Raw genomic sequence first — 25,425 nt, forward strand, 5'->3', positions numbered from 1 at the left:
CATTTTAACCTTGACCTGCAGCAAGTGACAGGACCAGGAATAAAACCAGGCTCCTCCTGGGCCCTCTGCATGGCCATGCTCTGCCTGTGATGGTGACACAGCTCTGTCAGGTGACACCCTGAATGCCTCCCCCATCCCCACTGCTGCTGCTCAGGCCAGCCTGGAGCTTTCCCTGGAGCCAGCTGGGTGTTTGACAGCTGAGACCGCTCTGCCTCTCCCCTGTGCCCTGGCAGTCATTCAGTGTCCCCTCCCTGCTGCCCACTGGGGAGCTCCCACAGCCACAGGGACAGAGCAGGTCCCTGCTCAGCTCACTTTGGGTGGGGTAGATTGGTGTTTTCTCACAGAGCTCTGGCTGCAGCTAAGTGATGTTCATCCCACACCACAAGGGCTCCATGTCAGGGACTCACCTTCCCTTCCTCAGGGCTCCTCAGCCTCCTTTGGTCCCCAGTTGCATCCTTGCAGAACAAGCTCCTGAGACCTGCTGGTACCTGCCAGGAACAATGGAAAATTATGCCTTCAGAACCTAAATGAAGATTTGAAGTTTACCAAGAAGACAAAAACCAGAAATGTGGTTTTTGATTTTGTTGTGTTTGTGAGTCCTTGTGGTCATGGCTGATGTATTTTAATCACCTGTGGGTGTGGCAGAACTGAGTGTACAAGCCTGAACTCAGGTACATTCATTATGCAATTAAAATACAAAGTTACTGCTTCTGCTTTTTGCTTAGGTGAAGGTCTTGTGAGATGTCAGAGCATGTTGTTGAGAGCTTTTGCTTCTTAAATGAAGGGAAGGGTGGCCCTTATTTAAAAGGAACCATCTTTTATGTATCATCTAAATTGAAATAATTTCAGTAAAATAGTCTTGGGAGCTCCTTTGATTGTTCAGCCTTCACTTTTTTGGCAGCACTTGTGTCTTTGAGCACAGGACTAAATCCAGCCACATCTTGGCCAGACCACTCTATTTAAAAGGTCTAGAGAGCATTATGATACATTGCAAGTCCAATGATTGCCCAAGTCTTAGCTTTAAAAGGGCCCTTAGGGAGCTGTCAGCCTGTTGCAGATGTAGTGGTTCAAATTAACCTGCTTTATTTGTGGAATACAGATATTTGTGGGCAGGCCAGCAGCCAGCACATCGCTGCTGACTGACAGCTCCTGGGGTCAGGCTAAGCTGCTCCTAACTGGAGACACTTGGGGAGTGGATGCTGTGGGACAGTCTCCTAGCAGGAGAGATTTCAAGGTGGAACAAATCCTGGAGGCTCCAGGGAAAAATATCTGACTTCCAGGGCTCTTATTCAAGCCATGAAGGTGGAAGAAAGCTCCTGGTTAGAGAGCAGCTAAGTGGGGAGGAAGAAAAAAGAGCTCAAATTTTGCTGCTATTGTTGGCTGGTTCCTGCCTTCTGCCAGAGCCTGGGAAGCTGCAGGGATCCTTTGTCCAGGAAGAGTTTCCTTTGGCATTCCTGGGGACAAGCTCTTAGGGCTGGGACAACACCTGGGCTGTTTGATGTGCAGCTCAGAGAGATTCTGAGAGATTCTACTCTGGCATGAGAAGGAAAACCCCTCACAGCTGTTCTACCTCTGTATGAATGTGCCCTTCTGCTCCTTATGGGCACCCACAGTACACAGCTTGGCTTTGGAAGAAGGACATACGAGAATATTGATTTACAGGAGCACAGCAGGCAGCCCTCATGAACTTTTTGCAAAGAAAGCAGAATGGGTTTTGTTTTGCAGGCCAATTTTTTCTGGTTGCATTCATTTCTTGGAAGCACTGTCAACAGTTCTGCTTTGTTTTACATCTCCACCACAGCAAGCTGGAAACAGGGGAAAGGAAGGGAATCCTGAGCCAGGCAGCAACCATGCACGGCTGGTTGCTGCCTGGCTCCACAGCCAGCATCCCTGCCAGCTGGGAAAACTGCTCTGGAAGGTGACAGGGCTATTTACTTAAGATATTTACCCTGCAGGTGAATTTCCATATCTCAGTCTCACTGGAAGTGCAGGGGCTGGGAAAATGAGGGCAGGAGTGGGGTTATTAATTGTTGCAGTGTTGTGAGGGTTTAGGATGAAGTGATAGATGAGAATTCACTCATTTCAGGAGGTTGATTTATTAGTATAGTATAGTATAACATATTATATTATAAAAATGATATGCTAAAACTGTACTAAAGAAAGAGGAAAGAGACATCAGAAGGCTAGAAAAGAATGACAATAAAAACCCATGACAGACTTAGAGAGTCCGACACAGCTGGCTGTGATTAGTTATTCATTAAAAACAATTCACATGCTAGATAAAAAAATTTCTAAATCACATTCCAAAAAAGTAAAACATGGAGAAGCTGAAGCTTGTCAGCTTCCTAAAGAAAAATATCTTGATGAAAAAAATTTTCATAAAATACAACAATAACACAGGAGCCTCCTTTAGGGCCAGAGCTGCAGCTGCAGGGGCTGCAGTGCCTGGGGCTGGGGTGCTGGGGCACAGCAGGGCTGGAAACAGACTTAGAGCCAGGCTGGGCACAGCCTTAGAGCAGGGCCAGCACGGCCTTAGAGCAGGACCAGCACAGCCTTAGAGCAGGACCAGCCTTAGAGCAGGACCAGCCTTAGAGCAGGACCAGCACAGCCTTAGAGCAGGTCCAGCCTTAGAGCAGGACCAGCCTTAGAGCAGGTCCAGCCCAGCCTTAGAGCAGGACCAGCCTTAGAGCAGGTCCAGCCTTAGAGCAGGATCAGCCTTAGAGCAGGGCCAGCCCAGCCTTAGAGCAGGACCAGCCTTAGAGCAGGACCAGCCTTAGAGCAGGTCCAGCCCAGCCTTAGAGCAGGTCCAGCACAGCCTTAGAGCAGGACCAGCCTTAGAGCAGGTCCAGCACAGCCTTAGAGCAGGACCAGCCTTAGAGCAGGACCAGCCTTAGAGCAGGACCAGCACAGCCTTAGAGCAGGTCCAGCCTTAGAGCAGGACCAGCCTTAGAGCAGGGCCAGCCCAGCCTTAGAGCAGGACCAGCCTTAGAGCAGGTCCAGCCTTAGAGCAGGTCCAGCCCAGCCTTAGAGCAGGTCCAGCCTTAGAGCAGGTCCAGCCCAGCCTTAGAGCAGGACCAGCCTTAGAGCAGGACCAGCCTTAGAGCAGGTCCAGCCTTAGAGCAGGACCAGCCTTAGAGCAGGTCCAGCCCGGCCTTAGAGCAGGACCAGCCTTAGAGCAGGTCCAGCCTTAGAGCAGGGCCAGCCTTAGAGCAGGACCAACCTTAGAGCAGGGCCAGCCCGGGGGGCTCTGCTCAGGAGAAGCTGCTGATGCAAACTGGGAGTGAAGCTCACCAGGGGCTGTGGGCAGGGCAGTTACTGCTGATGAGGAAGAGTGGGTTTGGGGGTTTTGTATTGGGTAAATTTGCAAATCTGAGTTGTGCTTTTGTAACCCACGGAGGCTTCTGCCAGAGAGGCAAACTGTAACCAGAGGACAAGCAAAGGGCAGGATGGAATCATTCCTATAATGGCAAATAAATAGAAAATCAGAAGAGCTGCGTTTCTTTAGGAGACCACAGGCAGTTCTAGATCTAAAACATTCATTCTTTTTGAGAGCCAGCCCAGTGGAGCAAACCTCATTTGCAGCTTGGCACTAATAGCCGAGTTATCCAGCATTACGGTAACTCGCAGTCAGCAGAGGTCTCAGAGGCACAGGGAGCTTTCAAAGCTAATAAACCAACCAATAGATCTTTCTATTGAAAAAGCCAGGGAATTTCTATGCCAGAAAAAAACCCCAAACCTTTGGTATTTTCCTGGGGTAATGATTGGGCTTTTCATTTTAAACAGAAAGGTCTAGCAAAGCCAAGCAAATGACAAAGTGGTGGGATGCTGAGTGCAGATGCCCCGGTGGCTGCAGTGCCCCGGGAGCACCCTGGTCTGGGCCAGGTTCCTCCCATCCCTCATCCAGGCATCCCACTTGGGCAGCAGCAGGGACACAGGGCCTGCCAGGCCTTGTCCAGCTGGGAGGAACAGGAACACACACAGAGTGTGATGGACATGGTGACACAGAGAGGGACAAATCTCTGTCTTCCCAAGCTGCAATGGTGGCAAAAAAGATGGACAAGATGCACAAAGTTAGCGTAGCAGTGTTGTTTCTAAGCAAATCTGAATTGGTGGAAAGTTTGTGCCATGTGAATCCCTCATGCTGTGCAGCTGAATTTTCTTTTTTATTTTTTTTCCCTCTGATCTGGTTGCTGGGATGCCAGGGGTGGATTTCCTGTGTTATCACTCCACAGCCTGGGAAAAGCTGCAGTGCTGGCAGATGCTGACGTGTCTGGCTGGGGCTGAAGGGATTTCACAGCTGATGCTGCTGCACAGCTCTGAGGGTGGGACAAGCTGTGGGCTCCCTCCCAGAGGGAGTGAGAGCCCTGCCTGAGCTGGCAGCCCTCCCAGGGCAGGTGTGGGGGCCTGCCTGGGGCTGGCACAGGGCAGATGGGAGAGGTTTGGCAGGGTCTGACTCTGCTAGTAGAAAATCCAAGGAAAGGGAAACTGGATATCCGGGGAATCCACTGCTCAGCAGTTTTCCTGGTTGGGAAGGATGGTGTCAGCACAGGCAGGAGGGCAGAGCCAGCCCTGGCTTTGGGATGAGAGCATGGTTTTAAGCTCAGATGTTGCAATTGAAGTTTTCCCTGAGCCCTATCCAGCAACTGTTTGCCAAACTCCCTTTGAAGTTGTCGGAGCAGCTTTCCTGTAAGTGCTGCTCTTGTTACAGAATCTCTGCCCAGGAAATTACAGTGATGATGAACAGTGAGACACTTGAGCAGTGAGAGGGAAGGGTGGCATTTCATGTGAGTGAATGAATTACATGTGATGGACACTGCCTGAAGTACCCTACTTGCAAAACCATCCTCCATGCCCCATATTGCACCCTCATGAAACTTGAACAAGAGATTTCTCAGGAGGGTGAATAGCTGGCATTGTTTTTGCTGGCTGGAGCATAACTGGGATGGCTTGGGGCAGCACGTTAATGCATGCAGGAGGCAACCTCTGCAACACATTGGCCTGATCAAACATGTAATAGTAAGAAGGTTTTCTCATCTGAAAAGAAAATCTTTAAAATCCTTCTTCTGTTTTACTTGGAGGGGAAAGCAAGACCTTTGGAAAAGTTTCAGTAAAAGCAGAGGCAGAAAGCAGCATTTGATCAGGGACTTACAGCAGAGCCTCAGACATTGCAGTGAACACTGTAACCTTTGGCATCTTAGGGTGGATTTCTGGCCCCCTTTTGGGCTAATGCTCCATCTCAAGGCTGGGAGAAATTTCAGAATTGTGTTACACCAGAACTGATTTCTTCCTCTGCAGAATTCTACATTTGGTGAACAGATGTTTATAAGACACAAAAGTGGTTCCCAGGCTGTGTTGTGGGGCTCTGCAGCAAGCACTTGTACTGATTTATAGTGAGGATGACTTTCATCCTGAGTTTGATATCATTTCTCATTCCTGAAAATATAAATATTTATTTAAATGTTTTTCAGGGAGCTGGAGAAGCAAGAGTCTGAGAAAAAAATCGAGTTATATAAGCAAATATTATCTGTCTGATGTAACACTCCAAATACCTCATCCTCTGAGTAATCTGGATATGACATAACAGGGGAGCTGGATGAGAGCAGGCCAAGTGACTTGTTCTCATCCTGCAACAAAGGAAAAGAAATCAAAGGGAGGTAGAATTGCCCATTCCCAGGCTTCCCTGTGACCTTCCTTGTGCTCTGTTACGTCCATTTCCACCAAAAATTTCCTCTTCCTTTAAACAATGTAGTGGATACCCCTCTGTCCCACTGGGAAAAGGCTCATTGCAGAGGAACTGATGCAGCTCTGCTGGAGCAGATCCCCATTTGCAAGTGGAGCATGTGACACTTTCCCAGTGTTAGGTCAGGAAAACTGTGGGAATTTAAAAGCAATCCCACAGCTAAAACAATAACGTCTGGCTCTGATCAAATGTCATCACAGATGAACCTGCCCTGGTGTGGGGTTCCAACAGCCTGTGAGTGCTGCACTGAGAGGGGAAGCAGAAATGCACAGGATAAAATTGTTCCTTCTCTTAGGGGCTGAATGCCTGATCCCCACGCTCTCAGTGAGGCTGGAAGGTCCCAGTGGCCCCTGCTTGGTGAAAGAACTAACTCTAAGCATTTTCAATACAGAAATAGAATTTTCATATTCCTCTGATTCCCTAATACTCAGATTTGTCAGGATGATATTTTTCTAATTATCTCCTAATTTGAAGTTTATTTTACACAGGGAAGGCTCAGTTCCATTGTATCATGACTTAACCCCACCTGGATGAGTTGGGTTTTTTTCTTTTCTGACAACCCTTACAACAACAAATAAAAACATTCTCAATAAACAGTCCATCCTAGGAAAGCTGACTCCCAGCCAAGATTGACTTAGAAATCCTTGCAGTGGCCACAGGTAGGCACCCCAAGGAGGATTCAGTGTGTCCCAGGGATGGACAGTGCCTGGTCCAGCAAATAGGGGTGTCCAGAGAGGGAAAGAAAGGAAAATCTGCAGCAGGGCAGTGAAGATATTAGAGGTCAAAAGATGACAAGCCCGAAGAAAATGAGCTATTTGAGGAGACTTCCTTGGATTTGGGCTGGAGCATCTGAGCAGCCCTGCAGCTGCTGAAGGCTCTTTGGAGGCTGCTTCCATGCACAGCTCTGCTGCAGCTGGGGCAGAAACCAGCACAACATGGACTGCATTTTTCTTGCTCTCCTTTGGATGAGAAATGCAGCACATACATGGACGTGGAGGAGTGATATTATTACAGGGAGCTGGGAAATTTTGTTGCTTTTAATTAAAGGTGGACATTTTCTAGGGATGTTTATCTGCCCTTCAGCAATGCCATATGGCCCTTGGACGAAGCTGATCCCTGCTGTGTTGTTAGTCTGGGAAGGGCAGATATTTGGGAAATATCTGCTGGAAGGGCAGTGCTTCACTGACATGTGAAGGTGGTGGGTTCAAAGAGGCCTTTGTGGAAGGCACAGGTGCCTTTATCTTCTCTCTGTTTTCAGCTTTTGCAAGCCTTACTTACACCAAGAACCCCTTGGTGCAGGGCAGGGATGAGCATCCTCGTGCTGGGTTAGGAAGCCCAGGATGGCATTTATGGCAGCCTGCTGAGCCCCAGCCCCTGGCCAGCTCACCTCCTTGCCTGACAGCAAATGTCAAGATGCCCTGGTGCTTGTATTTCAGTGAGTATTAAAGGCAATCACTGTTTATTTGTGTAAGGAACAGCCCCAACTGCAGCCTCCTGGCAGTTCCTAATCCTCTGTCAGAGCTGGGCTCTGCCCATTCTTCTGAGCATTTTGTGGTTGATACTGGGCAAGGCTGTCACCCAAGCACAGGATATTGGGAGGGCTGTTTATGATGCTGGCATGTGAATCACCACAGGATTGGGCATGGACAGCCTGTTCAGGAGGAGGATGGATACCTGAGAGCATTGCAGTGTCAAAAACCCATCCCCAAAAGTTTTGAGAAAACCTCCCTTGGCAGTGCACTCAGAAACATATGGGACTGTTCTGTTAGCCAAAGCTTTGGTATTTTGCCTTAAAAATGGAGCATCCAATGTTTTTTTGCAGCCTGCCAGGGGAGATGATCACTGGCATCTGCTTTGTGGGGTGTGGGAGGCAGCTCTGCTGTGACTGCCAGCACAGACCTTGCCAGCACAACAGAGTATGTTCTAAAATAGGACTGAAGAAGGGGATGGGTCAATAACCCAGCAGCACCCATAGAGCCATTTTACAAAACTACAGAATCACCACAAAATCCTTGCATGGCTTGGATTGGAAGGGATCCTAAAGATCCTCTGGTATCAAAGCCCATCCTTGGGCAGGGACACCTTCCATTGGAGGAGTTTACTCAAAGCCCCATCAAACCTCACTGTGAACACTTCCAGAGATGAGATATCCCCAGCTTCTCTGTGCCAGCCCTCACCACCCTCACAGGGAGAGCTTCTTCCTGGTGTCCAAGCTAAGCCTTCCAATCCAAGCTCTTCTCCAACTCTCTTATCTCAAATCCTCTTAATGAACTGCAAGGAGCTTTAAGGTCCCCATGGAACCTTCCCTTCTCCAGGCTGTACAACCCCAGCTCTCTCAGTCAGTCTCCATGGCAGAGGTGCTCCAGAGGTGCTCTGATCGTGTTGTCTCCCCTGCTGCAGCTCCCCATCCTTCCTGGGAGCTGAGAGCCCCAGCTGGCTGCCTGCAGGGACTTGGCAACCAAATGTCTCCAGCACCCATTGATAATTTATCTCCCCAAGCCCTGGATTTCCTAGCAACCAGCTCAGTGCCAGCAGCACAGAGGCAGGGCATTGCTGCCAGCCCAGCTGGCCTCCTCAGGGCCCCACAGGTGCCTGGCTGCTCTCACCAGCCTTTGTGGGGTCTCCCATCCCATCTACCCCTCCCCAAGCCAGCAGTTCTCCAGCCTGCTGCTTCCTGGGGACCAAACACGCCTGCTCCTCCCGGGGGGGTTGCTGGAGACTTGTCTCTCTGCTGCCATCAAAATGGTCATGTCCTTCATGTTTGCAATGGGCCATTGAGGTGAGCCCTGAAATGCTGCAAATCAAACAGCTCTGGTTTATTCTTTTACAAGTTTGGTACTAACAGCTGGGAGTGAGCCATAAAGGGTATCCAGCAGGTCAGGAGCACTGAGCTGGTATTCTGCCTGCTGGAATGGTTTTCAGATATAGAACAGGCTCCTGGAATCACTTGCCATAATCCTGGAGGCAAAAGTGAAGCAGTAAATCTGCTGTGACTCAGAGTGTGCCCCTGGCAGAGAAACCTTCAGAAACATTACTGAAAGGGGACAGATTTATCCTGGATACAGCAGGTGAGGTGCCTGGTGGGAATCCCTCTAAAATTGCTCAGAAAAAAAGGGGAACCCAAATGAGGAGCCAATGGATGCAACCCTTAGGCATTGTTTTCTCTGCCACAAAGAAAAGCAGAGAGAGATCCAGACAGTTCATCTCACTGTGATTTATGCAATTTGCTGTTTAATAGAACCACTCCTCACAAAGTGAGGTTCTATTAAACACTTCTCCTGAAGTGACCCCTGGAGAAACCTGCTGGCAGATGTCTCAGCAGGGATCCCTGTGTCCTGGTGCCAGGCACCCTGCCCAGTGCTCACACTGCCTGCTCTGTCAGGAGAAATGACACACACACCACATAGGAGACCTTCTACCACCCCTTCTTCTTCCTCAGCTGGTGCTGAGGAGCCCTGTGAAGAAATCTCTCCTTTTGAAACAGAGCTTTCTGCAATGAACTCAGACAATGTGGGTGACCTAGGAGTCCTTTGCACCTACAAGTTTAGCCTGGTTTCATTTAATATCTCCATTTCTCACATTTTCATGGGGAAAAGTTAAAAATAGCTGGCTTCATATTTCTGCTAAATGTCTCACACAGCATCACCCCCTACAAAAATAGGTGGTTTATTTGGTAAACCTGAGCTGGTAAAAGGTCTGACAGCTCTTGTACCACTTAAATTTGAGATTTGCTTTGGATCTTTTTCCTGTGTCTTCCAGAAGCTGCAAAGTTGAAGCTACCTGGAGTTTATTGCCACACTGTGTCTTGCCATCTGAAATCAGTAAGGAGCAGACAGAGGAAGGGTAAACCCCTCCAGATATCTCTCAGCTGTGCTGTAAGAGGTTTTCTCTGCAAATCTGTGCCTGGGAGCCCTGAGAAGCTGCTGCTCTCTGCTGGGCTGAGGGCTTGGCAGGTTGGGCTGGCAGCAGGGGCAGCCCAGGCTTTGCTCAGGGCATCTGCACAGAAATGGAGATGGGCTCCATCAGAGAAACTTGGTGGTGTTATGTAATTATCTGTCCCTGGACTGTACAGACATGTTTGCAGGGAAGGGATTTAGCTGTCATGGCAATCCCAGAACACTGATCTGGGCTTGCACAGGGTGGGAATGTTGTTGGGACAGGTTTTGCTGGGAAAAATGTTTCAGGCTTCTGAAGGTGTGTTCAAACCCCAACTAAAAGGATCAAACCTGTGTGTATGTGGTTTGGGATGAAGCTGGAAGTGGGAAGGTCAGAGCTGGGATTTTACATTTTGGTGAAAAGATGACAGGTGGGATGGAGAGGACCAGTGGGCTCTCAGGGATGCTGGGATGTCACACAGAGGCTTTGTGCAAGCAGGGCAGCACTGAGGCAGGGGTAGCAAGCTAGTTAAAAATAGGATTTTCAGGGGGCCTGAAATTATTCATAAACTTACACCAATTTTGTGAATAGCTATGGATTTCTAAACTTCCAGAGAGAGAGAGGGGAAGAGAAATTAAAAAAAAAAAAAAAAAGAAGGCGATGCATTAATTAATATCTCTTTAAAGAAATATTTAAAGAACATTATGTTGCAAGGACTGGTTGGAAACAGGATTGCAACCCTCCCTGAGGTGACCCTGTGTCTGTCCCACAGCAGCACAGCTCCCTCTCCTGACTGGAGAGCCCAGCATCCCCAGGATGAGGGGTTATTGTTCTCACTGAGAACAGGTTCATTTCTGCAGTGTAAATGTCCTTTAAAGCATGAAAAGATCCATCCCTGCCTGTGGGGATGTGCCAGATACAGACATCTTAAATCTGTAATTATTGCAGGTTCTCAGTTGAAGTATGGCCCAGTGGGACCTTCCCTATCTCCAACTGTCTTCTCCAGTTCTCATTTAAGGAAAATGTCTGTTCCCAGAGTGAGGGCTGCTGCCCAGGGAGGGGATGGTGGTGGGAGCATCTGCTGGCTGTGATGAGTTTCTGATCTGGGCCACAGGCTGGGCTCAGCTGGGTGCCTCCTGCCTGCTGCCATGCCGTGTCCCAGGGCTGTGCAGGGACAGCAGCAGGGCAGGTGCCATGCAAACACAGTGCCCCACTGCTGACCCACCCATGGGTCAGTCTGCAATGCTCCGACCTTTTGTCCCCTGAGATCGTTTGACATCTCGAGTGTCCGCCTTCCTCAGCTGTCAAAGCTCAGATTACCCTCAGATATTTGGTATTTCTGCTCGTGCAAGGGCTTGACAAGCCCTGTCTGTGTTGCCCAAGCAGCTTTAATTCCCCAGCTTGTCTGTGGATAGCTTTGGACAGGAGAATGCCCTTTGCAGACTGTGCCCAGCTCCATCCCCAGGTGCAGCAGTCAGGGGGGAGGCTGGGGCTGGGCCCCACTTTGAGAAGGTCACAGGGCTGACAGGGGGGTGGAAAGGTGGGCACTAAGCAGATGAAGACCCAGCACAGAGGGGTGGAAAGGTGGGCACTAAGCAGATGAAGACCCAGCTGTCCCGTGCCCATCAGCTGTGCTGCACTCCCTCACTGCCATGGGAGCTGTGGGTGTCAGAGCCCAGAACCAGCCTGAGCTGCCCAGACTGGGGGGCACAGGAACTGTGCCAGGCAGGGGCACTGCCAGGCTGCTGGGGAGCTCCAGCTCAGAGACAGAACCCCAGGTGAGAGCCATGTCAGAGCCTCACAGTGACCTTCCTGCTGGGATCCATTCCCCAGAGCACTCCTGGTGCTGGCCCCATGGGGACTTTTCATTGCTGTGATGGGATGAGCCACCAGAAAGCACACTCTGCTGCAGCCTCAGCAGCAGGCACTAGATGTCCTTGCATGCCATGCTGTGGATGTGCAGCCCCTGGTGCTGCACAGGCTGCTGGTGGGACATTTTCTCGAGGGTGACAGCCACGGGATGAAGGTGACCCTTTTCCAGCTCTGGCTTTATGGCACAGAAGGGAAGTTATGGAGGAAAGGCACTTGCTTCACTGCCCATCTCCGTGCTCCCCTGGGAATGCTGGCTCAGGGGCTGCCTTGCTTTTGGGCATCATTTCCCATGGCATCCCAGCAAGCTCACATCCATAAGCATCCCAGCACCTGCAGCTCAAAGTCACTTCTTGGTGATCCCATTAAATTATTTCAAGAGCAGTTCTTTGTTGTGGGAAATCGATATCTGCCTTGAGGGCCTGTTGATGTCTCAGTGAAACCCATTAAATTACATGAGTTTGATCCCAAAGTGGCAAACACAGCAGCATTTTAAAATAGCTCCACAGCCAGGAAACCCAATAACAAGCTCCTGAAATGATTCTGTGTGTGTGTGTGTGTCCAGCAGTGAGCCTCCCAAACTCTTGGTGAATAATTGTGGGAGCAGTGTAAGATATAAATAACTTCCCCAGCTCTGTCACTTTGAGGACAGCAAATAAGGACAAATAAAATGCTGGAAGAAAAATGAAAGTTCCTGGTGCTGGGGCAGAGAGGAGCAGCACTGAGTGTGCTGCTGAACTGATGCCCTGCACCCAAAGACCAGCTCACAGCTGGAGCTGCAGTGAGTGTCCTTTGGACAGCCCCTGGCAGATCCCTGTCCCTGGCTGTCACTGGGATTGTCCTGAGTGCCATTTACCCCTCTGCATGGCAGTGATCCCGTGCCCTGGGGATCCATCCAGGCTATGGCCACCAGCAAGCCCGGAGCCACGAAGAACTGAAGAACTGCTGCTGGGTGCCCCCTGAGGGCACATCACAGCCAGCACCAGCTGCTCCAGCTGTGCCCAATGCCAGCAGAGCCTCTTCACATCCCAGCCTTCCTCCAGCCACCCGCAGGGCAGGGCAGGGCAGGGCAGGGGGTCCCACTCCCAGCTCCAGAGAGGCTCTGGCTTGTGTGAAACAAGCCTGGCTGGTGGGTTCAGCCCCTCTGGGCACGGCTTTTGTGCCAAAATCTCTCCTGTCCTGCGGTGTCAGCATCACTTGGAGGACAGACAGCAATGCCTCAGGCAAAGGAATGCTCAAACGGAGAGCTCTGTGCCCTTCTGAACCCCCTCCAGGTGTTCACAGCTTTAGCCACAGGCTAAACAAGTGAAGAATAAGAAATGTTTATATTTTACCTCTCTGAACCGTCCACCCCCGAGGCAGCTCTTGGCCAGTGTCCTGCCTGTGCCCTGTGCCCAGGCTTTGTCACCGTGCCTGCACTGGGAACCCCAGAGGGAGTCCTGCTTTCTTTGGAAGCTGTCAGATTCTACTTCCTGAGCACTAATTAACTGTATTTATTGTCAGAAATAAACTGGGGAGATCTTCTTTCCTCCCACAAGTGCAGTCAGAGATGATATCTGCCAAGCAAAGGAGGAAATCACTTTAGAAATTAATTACAAAGGGTATAAGCAATGGGAAATGTGCCAGTCCCTCCCTCCCCACTCTTGCTATGAAGAAGCTTGATAGCTCTGATCTCAACACATTCTCAGGCACATTTTGATTATTAAGACAGTGCAAATAATGAGTTTTATGTTGTAATTGGGGAGGTCAGTTATGAAGAGTCAATATTTTATTTAGGTGCAGTGAATTAAACTCTTTTTCATTGGTGGTTATGCTCACACACAGGCTTAGGAGATCTGGAAGTCTGTAGTTCTCCATTTCCATGTTTTTCATACCAATAGATATGATCTGAAATGAGGCATGTAGGGCACAGGAAGGGAAAGGTAATTTTGAAAGGCCATCAGAAGTGGATTAGCTTGCTCCAGGGTCCTTAATAGTTCTGACATCAGTTGCATATTGAAGGGAAAAATATTTTGGGCTGCTTCACCTGAACACCATTATAGGTAATAAACATGCAAGAAAAACATTGCTGCAGCTCTTCCCTACAAGCCCACAATCACGAGGTGCATTGAGTCAGTGGCCTTTAATCAAAGGTGGGTTAGTTTGGGTGATAAAAGTTAATTTCCTCAATTACCAAAACAGCAGAGCTAGGCAAACTCCCTTAATGGCCAACACCAAAACAAAATCAAGCACCACCCTCTGAATCTATTTAGCAGCCATCAGCAGAAGGATTTGTCCCACTGTTTGCCTACAATCCTGCCCCTCAGAATAGCTAAAAGGAAAAATTCTTCAGTTTCCAGTGACTGGGGCAGGATCCCTGGGAGCTGAAGGCCATCCCTGGAGCTGATGTGGAGGCCCCAGCCCAGGTGTCCTGACCTGTACAGGCAGCTCAGCCCAGGCAGGAGCTGTGCTGCTCCTGAGAGGTTTGGAGAAGCCACACAGGTCCCAGGCCCTCTCCAGGATGGACTCACCTTGGAAGGTCAGTCTCTTATGAATTAGAGCTTTGATTTTTATTTTATTTTTTGAAATTAGATTTTTCTTACAGGGACAAATCCTCATATTTCTCTGGAGAGCCATCTCAGAGCTCTGGGGAAGGCTGGACCTCTGAGAGCTGTGACATCTTAATGCTGAATGTTTTATTTAATGTGAGGTTAGCCCCTACAATTCCCCTTTAGGGGTCTCCTGATATCTGTGCCTTTAGGATAATGAGCACCAATAACCAGAACTCTCCAGCTGCACCTGGTCTCTGTTTGCAGCAATTGGGTGCATTGGGTGGGCTGAGGAATTCCCCAGGACAGCTCAGGCTCTCTCCTTGTGGGGACCTGCCTGCTCCTGCCCTGGCTGCAGTGCTGGTCCTGGGGCAGGAGGGGAGTTTGGGTGCAGGAGGCCTTGGAAGAAGAGGTTTCTGTCTCTTAGGGTAGCTATGGTTGGAAGGCACTCTGGGGATATTCAAAGTGCAAATCTGCTTCTTTCTTAAATAAGAATTTAGCTCTTTAAGATCAACCCGACATAAAATGGTGCATTTGAAGCTTTTGCTGTCCCTGATTGCAGGGCCTGGGTCAGAAACCTGTGATCCCAGTGATGAGGTGAGCTTGGCACTTCATTAGTGGTGAGGGCCAGCTGTGTTACCGACCCTGAGCTCTGCTCCCTGCAGCTGGCAGAGGGGAGGGTCTCTGTTGTGCTTTCAGGGGTTAGCACACTGCACATGGACACACTCCTGGGTCCTCTCCAGTTCAGACTGGGGAGTACCAGGGTGCTGTGGGCAGAGTGGCATTCTAAAGCTGGGATACATTTTCTGACAGAGTCACCTGGTGATTGCACGCTACATTACAATAAACATAAGTCAGCAGAGGGACTAAAGTGTCAATTCTCCTTCCAGGCTGGGTGAGCAAGATTGCTCTGCCAAATTCCCATCTCTGTGACAGGGTTGCCATTTCCTCTTCCTGCATTGAACTGTTGCACTAACCCCAATCATCAGTAACTATTAGTAAGTCTTCTGTGACATTTTGCACGAGGCAAGGCTGCAGGTCCTGCCTGCTGGAAGTTTTTAATTAAATAAAGCTGCCTGCTGGGTGCAGATGGAGGGGGGAGAAGGCAGAACTCAAAGGGGAGATGAAAGCCACTGCCTCTGCCCACACCAGGCTGTGGGCAGGACTCTGCTCCTCTTGGATCTTTCCTTCAGAGAAGTCCTTGTATTTTTAAAATGGCCTCTCCTCTGAAATTACAGCACGTGGTTGGTGCTCCTGCTTCGAGTCTTTCTGGAAAACACTGGCTGTAGCAGCTGAATAAGCCCCATAGGAAAGCTGGCAGAGCAAACATTTTCAGTGGGAGAAGGAAACCTGTGCTGAGCTCCAAATGCACCAGGCAAAACACATTGTCAGGTCAAAGTCAGGCTTGAAACTGGACTGGCAATACTCCATTTTGAGAGCTCAGAGTTCCTGAACTTGGATCTGGGAGTGAGAGGGAAGAGGTCTGATCTCTAACAACCTTCCTGTCCAAGTGCTCCATCATTTTTAACACTGCAGAGCTCTGGAACAAGGTGCGTGCCCGCCCAGCGCAGCACTGGGGAGGCTCAGTGGGAAATGGCAGGGGGGAGAAGGTGGAGCAGCAGCTGCTGCGTCTCCCTTTCCCTCTCCCTTTCCCTCTCCCTTTCCCTCTCCCTTTCCCTCTCCCTGCAGCTCTGCCCTCCTCTGCTGGGCAGGGCTGGAGCTCTGTGCCTGCAGCACAGCGTGGGAAGCAAAATGCCAGCAGGTCAGTGGCTGTGCTGCCCTCGGCCCTTCATGGCCTGACCATGCTGAGCCACCAAAGCTGTAATTGATTTGTGCTTGCTGCTCTGCCAGGGATGCACTTTGCCAGCACCTAACTGTGCTTTTCAGTTGCATTCTCTCCCTTCTCTCCTATTAATTCCTGTGCCACTCAGCATCTGCATTATGGGTAAAGCTTTCAGGGCAGGCAGTGCCTGCTGGGGGTCCTGCTCTCTCCACCTTTAATGAAGTGCACTAAGTGTGCTGGATGCCCTGAGCTGCAGCTGAAGGGGCAATAAACCTGCTGTCTCCACTTGCCCATCACTGGTTTGGTTTTTGGTTTCTTCCTGTGGCCCTGGTGGATGGCTGGGGTCAGTGCCATGAGCAGCAGCAGCCCAGGATGGTGGGAGAGGCTGGCAGAGCCCTGATGCCCTGGCTGCAGTTGAGTTTCTTTGCACAGGACAGGCAGTGCCCCATCTCCCTTGGCAGGAAGCAGGGGATGAGTTTGGCGCACAGAGCTCACTGTGAGGTCTGTCCTCTGCCCCATCCTTGGCTGTGGTGTGACATGGGCTGGCACCAGCACAGAGTTCCTTGGTTTCCTCACCTGGCTCAGATCAGAGTAACAATCAGTAGTAACAATCTTCCCACTTTTTCCTCAAAGAGAGACTTCAGCCTCACAGAAACTAGGGAATAGCCTCCAGTAACACAGCCCAGTACAAATGGTTGGCTTCTTCCTAATGTCTGAATGGCAGAATTGTTTTCTATCTTGATCTGTTTAGTAGGAAAAATGAGTATTTAAATGCCACAGAGCTGGTTTTGACATTAGCAAGAACTGTTTTTGACAAAAGCACAGAAATAGCCCCAGACTTCAAACCCAAGTAATGAATCTTCATGGCAAATAGAAAGGAAAATTCAAAGAACCTTATTTCTAAATTTATTCAATTCAGTCAATAGTTTTAATTAGCAAGCATTTATAGTAATCCTAACCTGGGTGTGATCAATACAGTCTGAAGCAGCCATTTAGTGGAGGGATGTCTAAAGGAGAAAGAAGAGTGTGAATAATCTGAGCATTGTACAAGTACAAAAGAGCAGAGTAGCTCTGACCACGAGGGGCACAGGAGATTTGCACCAGCTCATGGCAAGGAGGGCAAGATGTGGCTTGGCTTGGCTTTGGTGTGAGATGTGATTGGGAACTGAGAGATGGTTGGGTTGGACACTGCTCTGTGTCCCTGTGAAAGAGCACAGAGCCTTTGAAGTGCTCCACAAGCCACCATAAACCCCTGAAATTCTTCTGTTTTCCTCCATGAGTTTTGCATTGCTGGAGAAGAAAACCCTGAAAAGCAAGAGCTTGGTGAAAGAGTGGGTGTCCTGACCTACTGCTAGGCTTCTCTGTGCCTCATTTGACTGAGAGGCTTTTAAGAGCTTCCAGCTATTTTCCATGTACTCCAGCAGAAAGAACTGGGCTCCCACTCACTTTTCTTGGAGCAGCTGCTGAGAGGAAAATGCACATTCCTCACCTGTCACCTCAAACACAGGAAATTCACCCCAATGTACCTGAATAAAGATGGGACATTAGAAGAAGCAGTTAAGTAATTCCTCCAGGTAGGCTTTTCTGAGGGCCTGGGTTGTGGTGAACTGCAATGTGTAAGCTCTGTTGAAAGAAACCATTTACTGCTGCTTGTTTCACTGAAGGCAGTGGTTGGTGAGGTCCTTTGGAGTGATCCTGCTGCAGGTCAGGCACAGGACTGTGTGGGAAGTCTGCAGTGCTTTCAGGGGTGCTGGGCATGCTGGCTCCTGTGACAGAGCTGTTCAAATCTGGGACGTGGCCCTGCTGGGTCATGAAGTCTTCTAGAGCTGCCTCTGAGAGGGTCTGGCTGCTGCAGGTGGGAAAGGCCCTTTGGAGCCTTTGGCTACTCCAGAACTCCGGGGAAACCTCCGAGTTCCTGGGTCTGAGCTCTCCTGCTTCGGTGCCTTTCTGGGCTTGAACTCAAACTGGGAGCACCTCCTCAGGTGTGGAGTGGGAATGAAATTATCTCATGCTATTTTGTCTAGAAGACTTATTGCCTCTACTGCAAGTCTAAGTCTTGCTGATTTAGAAGCTGAAGCTGAGGACAGGAGTATCTCAAAGAAATACCTTCACAATACAGAATTACAGGGTTAGGAATATTTTCCAGCTGAGCACTATGGTTAGTGCTGTAGCCACAGATGCTGCAATACCTCACCCGGAATGGCTGGCTATTCATTGAATAGGAACTTTTTGAAGGAGGGATAGGGGTTCAGGGGCAAGTTTTATTTACTAGCAACAAATTTATTCTCTTCTGCCCTCACAAAGAGCTGCTAAAACCTGCTGTGAGTGCAGAGAGGCTGTGGAGGGGAGAGAACACGGACACAGCCTTTTTAGACATAAAATCCCTACAAAGGTGCTTTGTGTTGGAGGGGGGGCTGACCTACCCCCACCCCAAAACTCCCCCCTTGCTCTTCCCCGCGGACCCGCCCGCTGCCAGCCGAGCGGCTGTGGGAGGAGGAGGAGGAGGAGGAGGAGGAGAAGGAGGGGGAGTCCCGGCGGCGGGATGAGGCCGGGCTGAGCGATGTGCGAGCAGGCAGCGCGGTACTGCCGGGCCGGGGTGCAGAAGCTGCTGCGGAAGCCGGCGCCGGCGCTGCGCGGGCTGGACGGGCTGCTGCGCTGGGCGGCCGGCAGGATGGGCGACAAGGGCCTCGCCGACAGGGAGCTGCTGGCCCCGGGCGCAGCCGCCGCCCAGAGGAAGGGCACCTCCGTCATCCTCGATGTGAGTGCTCCCCGCATCCCGCAGCCCGGCTCCTGCCTCTGGAGCGGGGATGCTCCCCCGGTCCTGCGCTCCCCGGCTGGAGCCCGGCTCCGGCAATCCCCGGCTGGGTGGGCGTGGGTGTCCCGCAGCCTCCTGCCCGTGTCCCGCACCCACTCGAGCCCCCGGGATCGCTGTTATTCCCCGGGTTCAGCATCTCCCGGAGCAGCTGAGCAGGGGCTGCAGCCCGGTTCTCAGCTCACCTGGATCCCGCACCCGCGGGCGGCTCGGCACCAGGGCTGCTCCCCGCATCCCGCATCCTCGGCCGGCTGGGATGGGGTGGGCGTGGGATGCAGCCCAGCTCCTGCCTCTCCCGGGCTCCTTGGCTGTAGGGGTGCCCAGATTTAACAACTTCTTTCCAGATCCTGTGCCCCTGGGTTGCCTAGGCTATGGGCTTGCAGCCCGGGTCTTGCCCCGGTGTCGCACCTCCCAGACTGCCGGGGTGGCCCGGGTCCCCTGTCCCACTGCCCTGCCCTCTCTGGGACAGCTGGGGAAAGCTGCACCTTGGTTCTGCATCCGCTGGAGCGGGCTGGGCGTGGGGTGCGGTGTGGATACCGCACTGCCTCTCCTGAGCCCCGCACCTTGCTTTTATGGGCACGGAGATGTGGCTTGTGTCCTTCTCCCTGGCAGGACTCTGAACTCTCGGGGCTGGCTGGGCTTTGGGGTGCCCTGTTCCCTGCCCCCTCTGGATGGGCTGAGCGGGGGTGTGCACCCCAGGTTCTGCAGCCTATTTCCCAGGTCCTGCATCCCCTCGACCAGCTGGGATAAGGATCCACTGCAGGTCTTTAATCCTGGTTTGGGGTTGATGGTAGGGATGTGCTCAGTGCCTCGATTGCTGTATTTATAGACCTTCTGATTAGGGAGCTACCGAGGCTGCTTGCACTTTAATGAATTGGGAGAGTGGGGTGGAATCAGCCGGAGTTCAAATGGTGTAATTACAGTCTTTCTGCAGCATCCAGTAATTAAACACATGGATCCTCTGCTTTGCTACCTCCTAGCTTAAAAAAATAAAAAAAAAATAAAAAAAGAAGTAATGAATGCAAAATAAACTACTGAAGCATTGGCTGTAGTAAAGGATAACTCGTGCTCTCCTCAGAGATAGGACAGGCAGTAGTAGCTCTTCGAGGCAAGCCCTTACACTTTGTAAATAATTTGCTGAACCCGTAGGCATTGGCGTAGGCTGGAGAGTTGAAACTCTTCCATCTCTGAGCACCCTGAGCTGAGAGGCATTGTGGTGTCTCTAGAGGGTTGCCAAAAGCAGCTCGGAGAGCAGGATGGATGGATGGATGGGTGATCCTGCCCGTGTTAGGGGCCGGCAGGTGGGCAGCTGCAGGCTGGGGGATTGAGCTTCCAGGGAAACAGACGGGACAAGTGCAACTCACACCCTTATGTCTTTTAAATTAACTTGTTTAGGAGGAAGTTCCTGGAGATTTTTTTTTTTTATTGTTTTGGTTTAGTTTTGGGTTTGGCTTGTTTTGGTTTTTAATCTGTCCAGAAATTGCCAAAATTTTACGATAATTTGGAATCTGAGTTTCAGAGTACAAATGCAATTAGGAAGCAACATTAAATTTATGTAAGAGGTTTCTTGAGTGAGGAGTGTTTTGCCACCGAAATGGTATCTTATCCATTCAATTTTACTATCTTTGGGTGATTTTTTTTTTTTTTCACTTTGAGCTTTGAGATTAGGAAAAGAGTCATGAACTTTCAGAATGGGAAACACGGTAGAGCATTGTATTATTTCAGTGGGAAGTACAATAGAGCTGGGCGTGCAGCTCCTGATCATTTTTCCCTTTCAAAATGGAACTGGGAGCCCTTTCTCACCTGCTGAAAGTAGAAATGGATGTGGGAAATGTAAGATTTGAGAGCTTACAGGGTTTTTTTTCCCCTCCTTCCTTAGAACTTGATTTTCTCCTTTTTCTCCAGGCACAATAGCAAAGGCAATTGAAGCTGTGGCTTCGCTGTAATGGGCTCTTCAAGTGCACTGCGAGACCCCCCTTTCATACAAAGGGTTTAAACTGGGAACACCTATTTAGTTTAATTTTCACACATTAGCATGAAAGTAACAAGCATCCCACTGAACGCTCGGAGATGATAACCTGTTTTCCATTTAACTCCTTCACATTTTTGCTGATGGATGTGCTGGGGAAGCAGCGAGTCCCAGCCATGCAGCAGTGCAGCTTCTCCATGGGGGAGGAAGAAGGAAAAGACCTGTAAGATTTTGTGTTTAGCTAACACGTTTCCATGAGCTGGTGTCCTCTGTGGGCAGTTTCTTGGGGGCTGGGGGAGGAGGGGGAAGCTTGGGCTTGGCTATGAATTAGGTAAAATGGCTTTGACACTAATAGTACCTTAGTCACTTCTTCTTCCTCTTCTGGCTTTCTTTTAAATCATCCATCCCCAGTGTTTTTGTTCTGACTCCTCCATGAGGGTGTCTGGTGTATCAGAACAAACTTCCCTGTGCTCTTTCCACCAAAGAACATAACTGGGCTGTTGTGGGACAAAACTGAGGGCTGAAGGGGAACAAAACACAACAAGGGGGTGAGATGACTTCTGCCATCAGCCTGGCTACTGCCACTTGGAAGATCAGTCTTCATTTTGGGTTGGCTTCTTACTGTGCCTCAGGCCTTTTAGGTGAAGGATTAAAAAAGGTTGAACAATCTTTGCTAGTTCAGCATGAATGAATGAATGATCAGCTCTTACAGCATTGGCCAAATCATTGTAAGGGGTTGAGATTGAGCAAGGGGTCTGTACCCACCCTGTGCCCACCCTCAGGTGCCCTCTCTGGGTCTGCTGCAGCTGCAGGAGCCCAAGGCTCAGGGCTGGCAGCCTGTGCCATCTGCAGCAGGTATTCCCACTGCCAGCCCAGGCTGTGCATGGACACAGGATATCTGATGCTTCCTGCACCCACAAGGACAAACCCCCTGTATGAAAAACTGTCACAGAGCTGCTCCAACCCACAAGAGGAGATGGTGGCATTCCCAGTCAAGAGCAAATCCTCAATGGCACAAACAAAGGAGGATATATCATGTGGGTGTGTATTCTCTGTGAGCCAAAGTGAGATTGTATTTGCTGAGTGTGAAAGAGTGTGTGTGCAACTCAGAGCTGAGGTGGATGGCCCTGGAGGCACAGGAAATGTCTAGGCAGGTGTTGTTCTGTCTGGGAGTGCTCCAGAGCTGGCTGATCTACTGCCCTTGCTCACCTCCTCCTGCCTTCCTGTCACTGCCAAGAGCCTGAGCTGACAGCAGAGGTGTGAACACAGAGCACCTGAGGCCTGGTCAGTCACAGCAGCTGAAGATGCTGCATCTGGTTCACAGCTCATCTCCTGCTTGGCAGCTAAAACAAGGATCAGCCTTGGTTATCAATGAGCATCCCCATGGCAGGACTGTGAGCCCCAGGCAGCACTGGCCTCTCTGCCTCCTTTCTTGCAGCTGGGACAATGCTCTGATTTTTTTGCTTTATTTCAAACACCTGAAGAACATGGTTCCATTCATTTCAGACCAGATGAAGCTTTCTGTTTTATCTGCCCTGTCTCTTGCTGAAAACTAATTTTGACCCTTATCTGATTGTTTTATTTTTTGACAGAAAGATAATTTCAAATCCATCTCTCATTCTTATGGCTCCTCTTGCAACCTTGCTTATGTGGCCAAATCTGGTTTGTGCTTCTTCAGCCCCATGGGACTGAGTGAGGTTCTGGATAGAAGATACAGAGAATTTGGGTTGTGCCAGTGGTGCATTTCCAAATGTACATCCAGAGCTGCCATTTCCAGCCATTCTGTCAATGACATGATTTCCAGTGCAGCCCTCAATAGCAAGGCTCTTGTAGCCACAAGAATCCCAGGAATCCCTTCTCACTCCTCCTCTGTTTTGACCTTCTCCTGTTTTCATTTTGTTTGTTGGGTTTTTTTTCAAGGTTGCTTCATTGCCCTTCCTTTGTCCTTGTTTACCTTCTCACTGAGTGAACTGGGAAGGCTATTTTCCTCCTCCTTTAACCTCCCTTTGTGAAATCCATGGTTTGATATCTTCCCTTGAGCTGTACCTGCAGGCACAGCTGGAGAGGAGGGCCAGGGCAGGCCAGGCTCTCTTCCCTCAGGAACTGCTCTCTGCCAGGTACAGGATCACACAGGAGAGTCCATCCCTTCTCCTCTGATCTCCAGGCCTTTGCAAGTGGGTGCTTGAAATCAAGCTGAACAGAAAAGTAACTTCTAGTGCTGACTGTCAGCAGGTCAGAACATCAGCTGCAACTCTTACCTCTCTCATGCAACTTTAATTTAGGACAGCTGGGTGAAGTCTAAAGAGAAGGTAAGAGTGAAAGCAGAGGTTGGGACATGGTGTCAGCTGCTCTTCTCTTGGGGAGGAAGGGAAAAAGGAAAAGGATCTGCTTTGAAGTGGGAAAATGCCCAGAGACCTGGAGCTCTGCAGCAGCCCAGTGCAGATGGGACAGTATTTCTACACCAGTGGCATATTCCTTACTGAAACACAAAATAAAACCTTTCTCCTTGCGTGGGGAACATTCATTAACCTGAGGATGTCTAAGGACATAGACTACAGTGACAAAGCTTCAGGTCATTATTTTCTCACATTTTCATCAGAAAGAGCAACAGAGAGAGGCTGTAGGAGAGGAGATTCCTACTGGTGCCACAAGTCTGAGAAATAAAAGCCATACCTGATATAAAACCTTGCCTCAACTCCACAGGAAGTGCCAAGACTTGTAGGGAGAGGAGCACAAAGCCAGGACAGGACTGCAGGACCATAGAATGAGGATCAGTAATTGTTTTAGGTCTGTGTGGGTCTCTGGATGCCTTCTCATCCATAGGCTTTCCTCATGCATGAGACATGATTGTTTGTCCTCTATTCTGCACTCAGATTATGATGGTAAACAGAATTTCAGCTCAGCTGCATTCTATTTTAAATCAACATCTTATTAACCTGGTGAAGGGATTATAAACTCCACAAACCTTTAATAATTCTTGGGCTTCTTAGGGGAATGCTATTGTGAGTTTAATAAAATTCGTGAGAAAACCTTCATTAAGCAGCCTCTAGTGTGGCATGTTCTCATCCAGGAGCTTTGAGAAGGCAGAACTAAATGTTTAAATTTGAAGCCATCATTTTTTTTTTCAAGTTTATTATTACCACCAGGGTTTTGAATTGCTTACTTCTGGCAGTTAAATATCTGTAGTAGCCATTTGAGAGTATAGCAAAAACATACATTTAGAGAAAACCTATTGGAAATCAAGAAGTTCTTTGCTTTAGAGAAAATAGTGTTTATGTTCATCTAAACCACTGGTAAATGGGTTAAGTGTGCCATAGACAGCAAACTGAATGCCTTGCCTGTATAAATCCTTTGAAATGGGTTAATGCCCATATTGTGGGCATCCTGTGGGCTCTCTCTGTGACTTAGCCTGTGCTTCAGGAGCTTTGCTTAATAGCTTCAAAGCACAGCTGATGGGGAGATGGTTGCTGTGGTACTTGAAGTGGATGATTTCTCATTTCCCATCTGAGATCCTGCACTGCCCTCACGGTTGGGAACAGGGGGTGATGGAGCGGAAAGAGCATCCCTGGCCAGGCTGAGCCAGGGGATGGTCCCGGGCCACGTGCAGGCACTGGGAGCCAATTGCTGCCGAGGGCCTGGCAGGACAGGGCACTTCTCCATCCATATTTCATTGGCTCCTCTCTTGCTGACCTGCAGGGCTGCTGCCTTGGCTGAGCCTGAGTGACTTTGCTGCTGGGCGCCAGCAGAGCGGCTGCGGGCTGGGTGGGCTCTGCAGCTCTGCCTTGGAGGTGACACAGCAGCCTCACTGGTGTTCCCTTCTTCTGGAGCTGGGGGGAGCTGTCACTGCCCCCAGCTCCCTGGGAGCCTGGCACCATCGTGGGTCTGCTCTCTGGTCCATAGGGAAGCTGTGAGGGGCTGTGGTTTCCCTTCCATCCCCAGATCTCACACCTTTCCCTTACGGAAAGCTCACCACCTCCTTCCCACGGTGGAACAACTAATCCCAGAGCTGAGCAGAGGGTGTCTTTGGGCTTTGTGGGGGAGGGCACTCTGCTGAGCTACAACATAAATCCTGGGTCTTCACGGCAGCAGCATTTTTGGCAGCACTGCCAAGCTATCACAGACTATATTACATCTTTATCAGCCTCCCGATGCTCATTCCAGTGCTCATACCTTGATGCAGTGCCTGCCTGTGCTGACAGATGACTTTGTCTTAAATTGTTTTTTCCCTCCAGGTGTCCCAGTTTATTTTTTTTTTTATGTGTGTGCAAATTTTAGGTGGTTCAATTAAGTTGAAAGAATAAATCCTGCTCATTAGTAATAAAAAAGCCAAGCAGCTTGGTCCTGTAGGATAAACTTGGATAAGTAACACAGACAATGTGATCTTTCATCAACATGTTCATTTACTAATAGTCATACTTTAGGGAGTATCTGGGAGTGAAAGCCCTAAAATATTCACTTAGTGAAGCTAGATATAAATACTTCAATTTCTAAACATTTCTTTCATTTCTTAATTTTTTTTCCCTGTTGCTCTGAGTATTCCTTGCAAGGTAAACAGCTCCATGGAGCAGGGCACTGCAGGTTGAGCCTTTCTCCTGCTTTAATTTACATTTTTCCTATTGGTTTTGCCTTCCCATTCTCCCTCTGCCAGCTGTGCTTCGTGGGATGGTGATCTCCCATGGGACCTTAGGACAGGCATTGCTGCTGCTGTGTCAGACTGGCTGTAATACCTTGGTTTCAAAGCAGTGGGAAGAGCAACAGAAGGATGTGCTGATGAAACAAAAAGCCCAGAAATAACCAGCATCCAGGAAGAGAGCAGCCTCATCTGGGGGTGCTCCTGGGGAGTGAGGA

General features: G+C 49.7%; 1 protein-coding gene across 4 annotated transcripts in view; it reads left to right on the plus strand.

Moving 5' to 3' along the window:
* The first annotated feature begins 18,353 nt into the window (after positions 1-18,353).
* NECAB2 (N-terminal EF-hand calcium binding protein 2) overlaps positions 18,354-25,425 on the plus strand; it is a 68,721-nt gene continuing 61,649 nt past the window's right edge. For 3 of the 4 annotated variants that reach the window (XM_030227682.2, XM_050979020.1, XM_030227683.2), the window contains exon 1: positions 18,354-18,554. In XM_030227682.2, the coding sequence (XP_030083542.1) occupies positions 18,357-18,554 (198 nt within the window). In that variant the 5' untranslated portion in view covers positions 18,354-18,356. The remainder of the gene's footprint in view (positions 18,555-25,425) is intronic. The other variant, XM_030227684.2, reaches the window with a different exon arrangement.

Source organism: Serinus canaria, chromosome 11, assembly GCF_022539315.1.
Source record: "Serinus canaria isolate serCan28SL12 chromosome 11, serCan2020, whole genome shotgun sequence".
Classification (NCBI taxonomy): domain Eukaryota; kingdom Metazoa; phylum Chordata; class Aves; order Passeriformes; family Fringillidae; genus Serinus; species Serinus canaria.